This window comes from Sebastes fasciatus, chromosome 2, assembly GCF_043250625.1.
Source record: "Sebastes fasciatus isolate fSebFas1 chromosome 2, fSebFas1.pri, whole genome shotgun sequence".
NCBI classification, from domain to species: domain Eukaryota; kingdom Metazoa; phylum Chordata; class Actinopteri; order Perciformes; family Sebastidae; genus Sebastes; species Sebastes fasciatus.
The window spans coordinates 4300777-4315741 of NC_133796.1; the positions used below are offsets into that span (position 1 = coordinate 4300777).

A 14965-nucleotide genomic window follows, 5' to 3' on the forward strand; every position below is an offset into this window, starting at 1 on the left:
ATATTTCGAAAATGGATGTGTTTTGAAGTAGTTTCATGGCTCTGATTGGTTAAAGAAATAGAGGGTGATCTTTGAATTATATTTAAAATTTTACAGTCACTACTTGTGTAGTTTGTACACACAACTTAAGCACGCCATCTACAGTTTAGAGTTGACCCCACTACTATAGTTGTTGAATGGTGTCAAGTAAGAGCACATGAACCAGTCAGAGAACCAGTTTGACTGGATAGTTCCTCCTCTGCAAATCCACAATAGTGTCCCTTTTCCACTTAGTTGTGTTTGTGTATATTTGAAAAAGGGGGCTTATCCCTTGTTTACTGTGAGGGGTGATAGCAGGGCTCCAGTCTGTAAATCTGTCTCACTCACTGCTGATAATAATTTGTTCAAGGCCTTAACAGATGCTGTGTTAGAACAGAGGTTGTCCTTGTGTGGCACCAAATGTCTGCTGTAATTTGTTTTTGTTGATCGGTCAACATTTTCAACGCCCCTCCCCAAACGGCTACCCAGAGAGGAGACGAGCTCCACGCTCAAAACTCTAAAAGAAGAGACTAGTGTCGGCAAGACAAAACACCACCCGACTGAAGTCCTGCCCTTCCTCACACAAAGCCAGGAACTCTGCCTCTGCCTTCAGTAGTAACTCAAATAATGCCGTCATTGTTTCGTTAAGTATTTGAAAAAGGCAGCTCCATTGTTCACACTTGTCTTTCACCGCTGTAGGGCTTTGATGAGAACGAGTTTACAACATGAATGTTTTCTTTTCTCTTCGAACATGTCAGACTCTAATCCTCCAAGATTACATGACAAGCAGTTGAGTTTAGAACACATCCTTGTTTCATTCTTAATAAAGTCCCCATGAAACGGAAGTTAGAGCCTTTCTAAGTGCTGTGCTGTGACATATCTCACTTTGAAACGGAATATTTGATCAGTGTACAGTTGCAGGAGGGCTTTAAATCAAGTCATTTGCATTTGGCCGCTAAAAAGCGGGCGGGCTTAGAGTTTAGATTGATACGTAGATGAATGGCGCCCGGAGCCTCTATGCTCACCCATTGGCAAAAAAACAAGTTATTTCGCATCATCATCCGGTGGACGTTCACTGCATGTACTGCCGCGTTGCAGTGATGCAGAGTCTGTTGAAAATCTGTAAAGTTTCCTTTGAATGAATTAGACCTCGGATACATTGTTTTGGAAATGAAGACAGCGGTTTTGCCCACTGATATCCAAAAACACATCTCTTCCCGTCTCTCACTAGAGGCGGTGTTTGGTTTGTCCGTTCTGGACAACGCCATGGTAGCGACCTGTCAATCAAAAGGTAGCCCCGCCCTAAAGCATCCCGTATTTGACTCTAAATGACATCATAATTTACTAAATGAACATCATGCTGTATTGAAGAAGACTTGAAACTAGCGATTGAGACCATAAACTCATGTTTAAAATGTTTACTCAGGTAATAAATCAAGTGAGAAGTAGGCTCATTTTCTCATAGACTTCTGTACAATCAGACTTCTTTCTACAACTAGAGGAGTCGCCCCCTGCTGGCTGTTGGAGAAAATGCAGGTTTAAGGCACTTCAGCTTTGGCTTCACTTTTCAGACCCAGAGGTTGCCACCTGCTGTCAATCTGAAATTTGTTTGTACTTGATGTTATATTATATATATAATATCACAGTGATGTTTCTGTATTTGTGCAAATAACTTCCTTAACTAAATCCTACATAGAGAGCTCTCCGTATGGAGCCGTGTACCTGTCCCCACCTCTGGACAACAACTGGAGAAGGTGAGTAACACATCTGTTGAGCTGCTGACTAAATGCTTGTTGTCTTCTCTTCTTCCTCTAACTAGATAATTTAACAACAGGAACTGTTTCCTCTCACCACCCTGTTTCCTGTATCTCTGTATAAAGCCTACCAGTGTTGTCTCTCTACATCCAGGAACCAGCCATCTCGATCAAATCAGAAATGTATATAATCAGTGGACGAGCAGAGCAGCAGGGTGGACGGGGCGGAGCTGTTGACCTTCATTGTTTGTGCACAAATGCTGTGTTAGCCGTGGGACGGCTGCGTCTACCTAAAGGTGTTTGACAGATAGCCTTTTGCTTTAAAGGTCATGCCCGACAGCAGATCGTCCTGCTGTTTAGGGATTGTATGTTGTCACAGCAGCACCAATGCCCCGTGGTACAGAATTTCCAGTTTAGCAGAAATCCAATATCAGTGCCTGCTGGGAAACAACGCCACTCTGGTTGGCCTTGATGTGTGCTGCAAAATCCCTTTATTCCAGCTCTGGTTGAGCCTACGTAGAGCAGGCGGTGTATTGGTAGACAGTGTTTACAAGAGAGTGAATTATGGCCCTGTGATAAAAAGCTCAGCCAAGCTCCTCCCCCACTCACTCTCCTTCACTCTCGCTCCGTCTCCACACTCTTGTGGTTTTGTATGCAAGCTTGGCTGGCTGCCAATCACCGTGCCTCGTCTTCTTCTTCCACGGCGCAGACATTTGCCAAGGCTCCGTGTTGAGCGTACTGTAACAGCTTGTACTGTAGAAGTGAATAAGGAGGCCCACGCCCTCTCGTCATTGTTGACAGCACAAAACAGGTTGGCTGACAAACGTCCTCGGCGGAGCAACCAGACGTCAGTGTTTCTCAGAGTGGGTGTGTTTTCTGGGAGAGCCATGTGGCACGAAGCAATGAATGCAGACTCTCGTGTTTAATTTGTGCGGCGCTGCATGCTGTCATCGAAACTTGTGACAGCCATTTTTATTAAATAATTACATTTTCTGTCGTGGAGGTACATGAAGGCTTGGCTAGTAGACCCTTCATTCATACTCATGAAGTGAACCTCTTTCTGTAGCGTAAGCCTGTTTGTTATATGCTGTAAAGTGATGGATCACTGCAATTCAGGACAAAATTATTTCCCATTGTGCGCCATACGTGGTCTCTGTGGACATAACAGTCCTCGCCTGTTTGTGATTTATCAGCTACAATCAAAATCTCACTGCTTTTGGAGTCGTGAAAATAATATTTCCCATGTAACCTTGTGAGACGGCGCAGCATTTATCTCTCACTTTATTCCCTGTAAATGTGATTGGCATCAGCTCTGTCAAGTCTCTGCAGGCCAAGCTTCTCCTCCTGCGCCAACCTGCAGCAGATTGTAGTCACAGTGTGTAACAGGGATAAACTTCCCCCTCAGCAGTGGGTTTTGGCCCACTTCGCTGTCAAAGGCAGAGATATACAAGTTTCCCCTTTAGTACTGGATGTCCGAACAGACAAGAGCCTGAAAGCTTGGAGAGCTGCTGAATGACCACCTGTCTTACCATGAGAGAATTTTACACAAGTTTTAGTTTCATTGCGTTTTGGATTGCTTTTTAGCTGTCAAAATTGGCCAAAAATTATGTTTGAATATTCATTCTAAAAACACAGGTTTGAACTACGGCTGTCAATCTATTAAAATAGTTAATCGTGATTAATCACACAGGATCCCCAGGAGATCATCCGTAACTGTTGGCTAAGTCATTTCCAGTAAATATCACAATATCAAAACGTGTGTTTTCTGCACACAGCTGATAACGTGTTTTTTTTACCGGACGTAAGGTAGCCCTTGCTGTTATGCCCGGTTCAGACTACACAATTTCAGCCCGATTTATAGCCCAACACGGCCGTCCTAGGGGATCAGGAACGATAAATGAGTGTCGTGTGCGAAAATCGATCCTCTTATCTTGTGTAGTGTGTCATAGTACACGACAACCGACGCCACGTCTGGGACGCCCTAAGACACCCCCAGGAAAAGTCTAGCCTGTCAGAATTTTTCATCTTGACACGCCTAGTGTGACATCTCCAACGACGTGTTCCTTTGCGTTGACCAATCAGGTGCTCTCTCCAGCGGGCAGTCGCAGTCAGGTCACTTGGTAATTAACAAACGTGGAGAAAAGGAGGAGGGATGCCAAGTTTGCTGCTGTCAGGTGGGACAACGAAACTGACGAAAAATTCATTGAGTTGTGGCAACTGTACCGCTGCCTATTTGACGTTTCGTCGAGGGAGTACCATGACAGAGTCAAAATAGACAAATGTTGGCGAGAAAAAGCAGAAGCACTTCATCACACACAACGCTTCTGTCGCCATGATTGACAGTTGCTTCAACCGCCTCCCCGTGACGTTTGAACTCGCGCATGATCTTGGAATACGACGTGCCATGATTGGTCGTGGTCATACGTGTAGTCTTGCCAGTCACCTGACCAAGACACTGCAAGAGATATGGTGCTGTGATCGTTAGATCTGACATGGAGACCATCATCAAAGACAAAAATATCGTGTAGTGTGATCCCGGCATTAGGACACGGTGTCGTTCCCTGCGGCAGAATTCTCTCCATCATTACAGTTATTGTTGAATTATTCCTTGTTCGGCTTGACCTAATGTTGCATTTCATTTTTAATTAATGAAAGTGGTGTTGTGCGACTGGCGTCATGCGGTGCATTCAGTACGTGCGGGGTAGACAGCCTCGGTAGTGCTGCTTTTTTTCACATTCAATTTTCATATTCAAATATCTGTTGTGTTTTTTTACTATTTGAATATATATTCAAATTTAGAATATTCGTTGACGGCCCTGTTATGTATTGTTTAGTAACCAGCTCACTATTAAAACAACGTTCTGATTTGATCTTTCTTGCATGCTTAGCTTTCTTGCATGCTTAGCTGGGTGCTCTCTGTTACTCGTTTCTTTTTCTTTCTAGTAGAAGACAGATAAGTGAGAAGATAAGATAAGTAGATTTCTAGTAGCTCTCAGTGCTCCTGCTATGTAAAAAAACCAAAAAAAAAACCTGTCCAGTAAACCCCTCCGGAAATTTGGGGATCTGGCAGGATGTCATGAGTGAATTACACTTGTATGATTCATAGTTGATTTACAGACTCTGGGTTTCACTCAGCATGTGAGAAAGTAGAAATGGATACAGAAGGTGGAGATTAATGCTCAACAGAAGAAGAAGTAGGATACAACTTGTCTTAATTGAAGTGTAATTTAAGATGCATGCAGCAGACATCGTCTCCTGAAAATCACAACAGAAAGCGCTTACGGACAAAACAACAATCTCACATTTCTAACAACCGGTACTATCGTATAAAGTATCGTAAAACATTTGAAGTGAAAGGTTACATAGAAATACGATCCAGGATTTCCCCTAAAGAATTGGACAATGGTATTACACAATCATGCCGTGCAATACACGGCATGATGACTGACGATGAGTGACTGCACCATTATTCTCGGATGTCGGTGCATATTCTCAAGCAATTTTAGCATAATGTTTGTATCAACTATTTGGCTGGACCACAGAGGGCCAGACCTACAAACGCAAAAGGTTGTCAATGAGTCACTGACAGTGATGAAGTTACACGATTGGTCGGCCGGGTGTTGGAGTTTCCTCATTGGCCGATGCTCTTTCAAAATTAAAAAGGCGGGAACAGTCCGTTATGCAAATGAGCCCGTCCAGCGCGACGTGTCCGACTCACGAAACTTGGACTAAGCTGTCAAACCGGGCGATCTAGTTGTAAAATGAAACCAGATTCAGCAGCGGCATCATCGCCTATTTCTCGCTTAAAATGTTTTCAGAAGTAGATTTTTGGTGGATCGTTTAGACGGAATAACAGAAAGTTTACGAGCAGACCGCCATGTTCTTTCCTGTTTGAAACGGCAAGCAGAAAACCAGGGACCAATCAGGTGTGTTCAACAACTGGGTACGTCACTGCTTGAGTATGAGTCAAAGAGATACATATACGGCTGGATTTAACATTACAGACTTGACCACTGACTATTTGTGTAACAAATTCATACACGGTCCAGACATATACGCTCGGTTTTGACCGAGTCTTTTGGTAGTACGATAGTTACATAATTCCCAGATGTCCTGCTTGAACCCCTGTGGTCTACACGAACTCCACAATTTAGATATCTAGTTTTCAGTTGCACTAATCACTGATTCGTCATGTAACATTTTATCAACTTCTTGGAATAAAAATTGCATCACTTGACAGGGTCATATTTCCATTGAAACCTTGCAATGTCACAAATTTGATCATGATTAATGTCATTTCAACAGAAATATTTCACAACAGTGTCCTGTAGTAAGCTGTGTGCGGGTAAAATGAATGAACAGCACGTACGCTTGCTTTTGCACAATCAGTGTTGTGTTTTTTACTCGTAGACTCTCTGAGACATCACACGCTGTTAGAGGGCAAATGGGAAATCAGAGTCTGGACTGAAGTCTAGCCAGATTAGGGAGGCTCTTCTTCCAATAGCCTGCCGGGAAGTCTCCATTGAAGTAAACTCTCTTTTGTTACGCTCCTTTTAGAAGAGAGAAACATTTTTTTTCCTGACCACCTTTTATATGGATGTCTCAATTACTGGTGATGGTAAATGTAGTCAATAGAAGCAGTAAATTCCTCAGTGCTGCTATATTGACTGAGAAAGATGATTTCTCCTGCTCAGTGGAGCCGTGCCAGCAGTGCCTAAATGTACCAGGATGCATTGCATGCGTGCAAGCTTCTGATGCCTTTGATTAGTCCCCGCCAGTCATGTCCTCTTGTACAGCTAATGCGGCCTCTGCCTCTCTTCGCTGCATTTCTTCAGCCGTATACTCGGACTCGAACAAATACGTCTTAATATCTGAGTCAGCCAAAACACTGTAAAATGTATCCTCGTCCAGGGTTCAACGTTACTGTTTTTTTTACTTGTGGGTCAGAAATCTACTTGCCCGAAGTACATTTTTACTTGCCCCTTTACAACAAAGACAAAAGTTAATTGTGCTGTTTATTCTTTATTTAAGTAAATGCATCTGCAGTTTCACCCACATCCTCTAACACCACCCAACCTTCCGGAAAAAAACAATGGGAGTTGCTGGATTTACTAGCCCGACATGGCATTTTACTTGCCCTAGGCAAGCAGGCGATCCTTGTAGCTGAGCCCTGTTGTCCATAACATCCTCTGAACTCATATTTTGGGATGCAATGTTTTGCAGTTTGCAGTACAAGCAAAGAGAACAAGGAAGTTACTTTATTTACATAATAGACCTTACAACAGGTTTAGGAAGTTCTGTTTTTGAGCAACATCTAGAGCACGGCGCCCCGTGTCTACCCAGAAGAGAAGACTAGACATCCAAGCTTAAATAGCAGCCTGTAGTTCTTTCTCTCCTCCAACTACGTCACTGTTACGTCAATTGACGGCGCTGGATGCAGGCAGAACTACAGATTTTGCAGCTACAAACTCAGCTTTCTGTGTCAATAAAGCAGCACTGAGGAATTTGTTTCAATCGACTACATTTTGGATCCACATAAAAGGTGCAGAATTTTCGAATTTTTTTTTTGTGGAAAAATGCCCTTTTAACCCATTTAAATCACATCCTCGGTCATATTGTGCACCTATTTAACAATAAATACCAAATAAAAGTACTTTCTTTGTATTTTTATATCAAAATCCAATAATTTTTTGTTCCTGGAAGACACAATATGACACATGCTTACTTAAGCTAGTACCAGCCAATTTCAACCAATAATATCATGACATCCACCCGTCAATCGATCTGTAATTTTAAGCAGCACTTGTAGCTATAGGCGGTCGTGACAGCTAAGATCTTTCTTTGGTTAACTAGCTAACAACACTATAGTACATCGGTGTGACTTTGGGTGTTCGCCACCTCAAACGTTGTTGTCTTCCCTAAATACCGTGGTTACGGGCCCGCTGGCTCGAATTCATTCACTTTGAGGAAAGTGGTATCTGTGACAGCTCCACTGTTGTTATAACGTTAGCAGTAACTTCACATTATCCACCAGCCATTGTCACGAGATGAAGGCTGCCAATATGCTCCATGTATATTGTGTCCAATCAACCGCCTGCGTTTCCCGTTTCACTTGGAAATATGTCACGATACGGAAGCTAGATACTCTTGAAATGCCGTTTCATCTTGACTTTAACATCCATCCATGGAAACGGTCTTCAGGCTCTTGTTGTGTTGTTGCAGTAGTGAGAGGCAGATTCCCTGCTTGTCCGTCTCAGGGGGAGAGTGGGGCGGTGGAGTGTTTACAACGCCAACCACATCTGCACTACATTACAGCCAGTCAGCTCTGGAGAAGAGCCACGGAGCTCTTTTAACTGTTTCAGTGCTTTAATTACCACAACAGTACAGTGATCAGCTATCTGCTGTCCAGCCAGCCTCTCCAGCGCTGACGACTGGCAGAGAGCAAACCTCTGAGAACAAGGGGGCAGAGAGAGAGAGATGTGCAGTAAGCAAAGGCACCAATTACATTGTATTTTTACTGCTGCGTGTTTGTATTAAGATGACTCATGCCAAGCTTCCCAGCCTCTCTCAGATCATAACTTAAGAGGCAGTAGAGCAGTGCTAAGGGGTCGGCAGGCATGCAGGGGAACAGAGCAGTTCACATAGCCTTTAACCGCGCCATGATCAGCAGTCCAGCCAACAGATTTTATCATCCCTCTGGATTTTGTGAGGCGGCTTTTTTTTCTTCTTCAAGAAAAGAAGTAGTGATTTCCCAACTTTGTCCATCTGTACTGTGTCAAGCCACGACTTTTTTTATATCCACCATCTGTCCTCCAGAGTTTACTCAAAGTATAGTGCTTGTTCGGAAATGTGGCGCGTCAAAGAATATTACTGTACGCTGGTAAGGCAGTTTCTTAAATGGGACTGGTTCCTGGAGTCCTCTGGCACCAGACCTGAGTGCAGCTCAGTATGCGTCCCTTCGGAGACCATCTGTTTTCAGGGTCAGAGCCTCGGTCCAGTCCCACGCCCTCCTCCTCCTCTTCCATTCACCCATCTTTGGCCTGCTATTCCCGTACCAGCCTCTCTCGGGATGAAATCTCAGACCGAGCTCCCTGGAGACGGCTCTGTAGAAGAAAGGCCCTGCAGAGGAGAGATCTTAACGGAGATGCAGTGTGATGATTCTCTGAGGGCTTTTTTCCTCCATCTAGGTGGTCTGATTGCTGCCCTATATTGTAATAAAGGCAGCGGTAGGCTGAGCGTCCACATAGAGTTTTTTCTGATCGCCAGCGTCTTTTTTTCAATAGTTCCCAATAGAGAGGCGACGTTCCGCCCCTTCCAGTGGACCCCATGGGACCTTATCTGGGGCGGACTGTCGACCGGGGCGGTCTGTCCTCAGTGCGCCCCAACCGCGTCGTGCCCCCAGGGCGGGGCTCGGCCCACGTAAAAGGCGCCAGGGGTCTGCGGCGATGTCTGCAACCCACCCGACCCGTCTTGAAACACGGATCACGGATCAAGGAGTCTAACAAGGAGCCTCTTCCCCCCCGTCTGTCTTCATTCTAGAGATGTCACTGTGTCCCCAGATCTCTGCAGTTGTTTTGAGTACAATGTTATCATAACCAAAAGAAATGAAGCCACCATGTAGAAGCTGCAGATATATTCTGGTAAACAAGCATAACGAGAACGTACAGAAAGCACCGGCTTGGTTGAAAAGAAAGGCGGTGTAGCACTAAAAGGAATTTGAGTTATTTTGTGGACCAGTTGTATTTTTAGAGGACTAGTTGTACCAGACAGCAGTGGTTGTTTCTGTGTACTTTCAGCCTAAGAAAGAGTCAAGACCCCTTTTTGCTGAACGCTTCAGAAAAATCCACTTAGTCGCTGTTTCCCACTCCATCGTTTCAGGCTTTGACGATGACCCTTCACATCAAGTGTTTGTGTCGTTTGTTTCTCTGGGCAGACGTTACCCAGAGAGCTGGTTGTGTTTCTCTTTCTCTCCACGTTCGACCCTCAGCTGCAGGTTTATAAACCTGGCGTTGGAGTCTTCACTCTGCTTTTAATTTATTCCATCTTTCCATTTTCCCCTCAAATGTACAACGGTATTGTGCTGTATCTGAGTATTTTCCAGGGTTCTTCCTTCCTTCCACACATGCGCCAACACTCATCATACTTTTTTTTTAACCAATATATTTTCTCCTCTTCACAAACTTGAAGGCAGCAGCCAGGGGTCTCTACTTTCATCCAGTAAATTCCTGTCATCTTTTTCCCTCTGTCTCTCTTTGAAGGGAACAACAGCCATGGACTGAGGACAAACGGCCTGGGTTTAGATTAATATCACAACTCAACAGGTGACCCTTGACCCCTCGCTCTTTCTCTCTCTCTCTCTCTCTCTCTCTCTCTCTCTTTCCCTCAGCCTATCTTTACCTCTTTATCCCTCGCTCACACAGAGGACAACAATTCTGTTCTTTGTCTTTTGCAATCTCTCGGCTACATTGCGTCCTGGTTTCAATCCTTTGTAAATCTCCGCCTGATTTGTAACATCTCAATAATCCTCTCCTTTCTTCCTTTTGAAGCGCTGAGATAGAAGGCCTCAAATCTCATCTTACTGACTGTTATGGTTGAATTATGACTTTTTTTTTCTTCTCCTGAAACATTAATCAATAGTTCCTTTTTTACTAACCCAGCTTCAGGACTCACGGCTCCTTCGCACTCTAACATCAAGGCTCCTTATTCACATTTTCTCACTTTCAGCCTTTTTACATCCTTCTCCAAGTGTTGTCTTTGTAAAGTTTTGTTTTTCAAACTGATCGAGTGAGTTCAAGTTTTCAAAGCTAAATCCAGTACTTCAAAATTTTGGGAAATGTGCTTTTTTGCTGTCTTTTTTTACCCCTCTGGGTTCAATACTGAGTTATCTCTTTGACATGTTTATCCCAGATTTGCATAAAACTGTATGCTGCTGCTAGGCGCCAGTACATCCAAGAGTCAGCTGGGTTTTGTTTGAGACCAACGAGGGTCCACTTTCATCGCGTGGCGTAAATGTCGTCACCCGCCCATGTCTGCAAGGGTTGGACCTGCACGGACCCCTATGTGGATGTACGCTTGCAGCCCAAAATTTGTGACCGGATAGACTGTACGCATAGCAATTGCGCCGAGCGCTCATGCTCCATTTAATCTCTTGTTCCACACTCCTGTCCAGTTGGTGGCGTATGCACCTATAGCCTGTTCTCGTCAAGCAGTCGCACATTTTATTTTCTCTTTTCTTTTTTTATTGTTGTTCAGCCAAAAACAACAAACACAGGGAGCTGTTCTTGCTCTCGTGGATTCGCCATTTTCTTTACTAATGTGCATGCTTCTTCTTCATCTTGATTTTTTTTTATGGCAGTTGTTTGGCAAAAGACGTTATGGTGCATTACCGCCATCAACTGGAATGGAGTGTGGATCGCGAAATGCAAATGCGTGGAACACGAGACCAACGTGGACCCTCAATTGTAGTATGAATGGAACCGCATGTGTGTCCAAGTGGTCCAAGGTACAAGTCTGCAGCAGCCCGAAAGCAGAAAGTATGTCCGAGCCTTTAAGCCTTGATTATACTCCCGAACAGATGCGTACACAGACAGCAGCAGACACCACGGAAGTGTAGTAGTTCTGTTTATACCAAGCCCCCAGGAAGAGCGCCGGTCGTCGATCCCGATTTCGTAGTGGCCAAAAGGCGGTACTACAACTTCTGTGTCTGTAACGTGATGCCATTGTGCCCAAAAATACTTTTCCCCATAGACTTACATTGGGAAAGACACGTCTGTAACTCAGCGGATAATCTTTTTTGTGGTGAATCAACTTCTCAGTACGAACACTTGAATAGCCCTTATTTTAAAAAAAATATTTTTAAAGTTGTCCGTTCATGTGAATGAGACCCAGACCGAGGCTGGAGCGCAAGCCGTGATGACGGCGTGACCCCGTGACCCCGTGACCGAGTCATGTGACCTGAGCGGACACTACTGCGCATGTTCCATGTGCCCAAGATCCGGGTACTTTTCCAGACGGAAGTCGAGCCATTTAGGCTTCATGCTCCACTGAGCAACTTTCATAGGAGCTTCCAACGCTGTATCCAGTTCTCTTAATACATCCATGGTTTATACTGTCCACTTGGAGGACGCGTTCCCCACATGCGGAGTAGATCGCTACGCTACCACTCGTAGCGTAGTGGCAGGTCACAATAAGTTGCCCGTATGTGAGCGTCCGCACAGCACCTACGTGTACACCCTCTGATGATGAAATTGACGTCATGCAGACCACAGTTGACCCTCGAGGATGCACAAAGTATAATTTAGGCTTTAGAACTCAGTTTAAGACAGCAAATGAATACATTTCTCGAAACATCTGTATTCTTTAAAGATGACTGATTTAGGCTGTAAAAACTCATATTATAAATGTGTACGTAGTGTATATATTAATGGTTGCTTCAGTGTATTGAAATGGCGACCTTATTTGTGACCTTGCTTTTTAATGTAAAATATGGCAAATTTATTCCATCATATACAATGAGTTTTCCATCATTGGAATATTGAATTTTCCTCAGATACTGTGTTACTTACCATGTTTTGAATTTAAATTACAATTTTTAAAAACATGTAAGCTGTTTAGACAATGTGGCTGGAGATCACTCTGATGATCTTAATGTACATGTTAATTTACATATTTCCTGTTTACGTGTCATACATCAGTTATCTTTATATCTGCTCAGACAACCAAACAAAAATGTATTTTAAACTCTCTTTAAAGTCTGATCTCGAGTCACTATTGGAGTGATTTTTTTTCTCTCTACGCTGTTTGCCATAATTAAATAAAACCAAAGATGGCAGCTCTAAAGGCATCAAATTTGGATGGATCAAACTTAAGTGTGATTACTATAATTTGCTTCAACGACCAGGAATGAAAGTAGGAATGAGTCATGAAAGACGCCATTGAGGCTCAATAGAGAGCACTAGAGGAAGCTGGCAGCGTTCGTGTGGGTTGGCCCATGAATTTGTGTGTGTGTACAAGTGAAAGGCAAACTTGGGTAAATTTACAGCTCATATTAGAAATATATTATACAACCATGATTTACACTAACTTTTATAGCTGCCAATTGAAATTTAATCCTGATAAAACATTTTGACGGACTTTATTCAAGGGAGTTGATCTTCATTTCTATGGAATGCCATTTCATTCAATGTTAAATAAATAAATATGGCTATGAAATAAATTCTGAAATAAATAATTGAGACAATAAATATTAAATAATAATATAAATTCAGGGGACTGAAATAAATAAATGTGGCAAGAGAAATAAAATTCCCCTGAAATTAATAAATGGGGCAATAAATAAATATAAATTTCAGGGGACTGAAATAAATAAATAAATAAATGTGGCATTAGAAATAAAAGTCTCCTGAAATAAATTAATGAGTAAAAAATATATAAATAAATATAAATTTCAGGGGACTGAAATATATAAATCAATGTGGCATTAGAAATAAAAGTCCCCTGAAATAAATAAATGAGGAAATAAATGTATAAATATATATTTCAGTGGACTGAAATAAATAAATGTGGCAATAAATAAATATAAATTTCAGGGGACTGAAATAAATAATTGAGTAAATAAATATAAAAATGAATATAAATTTCAGGGGACTGAAATTAAATCAATGTGGCATTAGAAATAAAAATCCCCTGAAATAAATAAATGAGGAAATAAATGTATAAATATATATTTCAGTGGACTGAAATAAATAAATGTGAAATTATGAAATAAAAGTCCCTTGAAATAAATAAATGTGTATTTATATTTATTTCTTAATATATTTATTGCCTCATTTATTTATTTCAGGATTTATTTCATACCCTTATTTATTTATTTATTTATTTATTTATGTATTATTTATAATGCATTTATTTATTTATGTGATATTAATTAATTTATTAATGTATTATTTATGAATGTATTTATTTATTTATTATCATTTATTTAATATTGAATGAAATTGCAATCTATACATTTCATGGTGAGAAGTTTTATAAATATTGCAGAGCTGTCCGTTTCCCTGTATCTCCCTGTATCAGTATAATTAGAGATAACAAGCGTATTATCATTATTTCATCACTGAGCCTAAATGTGTTTTCGTCTGAGCCTGATAAATATTTAGTCCAGTGCTGTGAGGATGTTTATGCGTAAGGTCAGTGTGAGCCTGTAAATGGATGCAGCTTGTGTGGAGGCAGAGCAGGAAGCAGAATGACTCACTGACGTTACAGCCCTGAGAAATCCTCTGCCTCTGTCCAAGGTGCTGGAACGCTTTGCATAATTTTCCTCTTCCTCCTCCTCCTCCTCTTCGTCCTACACAGAACCAACTCAGACTCGGCTCTCCATACAAGCGCTATGAACCCAAACCCTCAGGACCCCTTTGGCATGAACCAGCAGATGGGTCGGTGTGCCCCCCAGCGCAATGGTGAGAGTAACACACACAACCAGTACACAAGATCCTCCGCTTCAAAGATAACACTTTCTTTATGTGTGTGTCTGCTTCCATCCATGTCTTGCAAGAGATGTTCTTGTTTTAATGTGTCCAGGGTCTGAAATTAGCACCCGCCACCTGCCAAATGTGGGTAAATTGTCGGCAGTGGCGGGTAAAATCATCAGGCCATCCGCCACTTTAGCAGGCAGGGGAAACGCTAGTGATGGGAACAGAGAACCGAATACTCGATTCTGATTGGTCAATTACGGCGTTCTGTGGTCTGTAATTTCTTTATAACAGACCGTTGCTATGGGCGCAGCTCTGATGTCGGACTCTGAAAGACCATTTTTGTGTCAAAATATTGATTTCTTCAGTAAGTAGCCGTGTAATAAGCGGGATAATGTACAGCTAACGGTCTTTGTTGTGAAAGAAACCCCTTCAGTGCGATGAGAGACCAGCAGCATCGCCCTGTCGGGGATTCTTTCACAACAATGTCTGGCTCGCTGTACATTATCCCTTATATAATCACTCTCAATGGCTAATCTACTAATCTTGCATCATCAGACCTCCATCTCAACAAGCTCTCAGAAGCCTGGAGAAAGAGTAGAGAGAGGGTGTAACGGTACTCAGAAGTCACGGTTCGGTTCATATCCCGGTTTAGAAGGCATGGTTCGGTGTAAGTTTGGTACAGCGGAGAGAAACAAACCCAAATGCACAAGGATACGTTTC

At 42.5% G+C, this 14965-nt stretch overlaps 1 protein-coding gene across 1 annotated transcript in view; it reads left to right on the forward strand.

The window, feature by feature from the left end:
- The window catches only part of crtc3 (CREB regulated transcription coactivator 3), a 54998-nt gene that overhangs the window by 18533 nt on the left and 21500 nt on the right, over nucleotides 1-14965 (forward strand). Inside the window, exons 4-6 of the mRNA XM_074659139.1 lie at nucleotides 1711-1772; nucleotides 10031-10093; nucleotides 14127-14230. Coding sequence (XP_074515240.1) covers nucleotides 1711-1772; nucleotides 10031-10093; nucleotides 14127-14230 — 229 coding nt within the window. The remainder of the gene's footprint in view (nucleotides 1-1710; nucleotides 1773-10030; nucleotides 10094-14126; nucleotides 14231-14965) is intronic.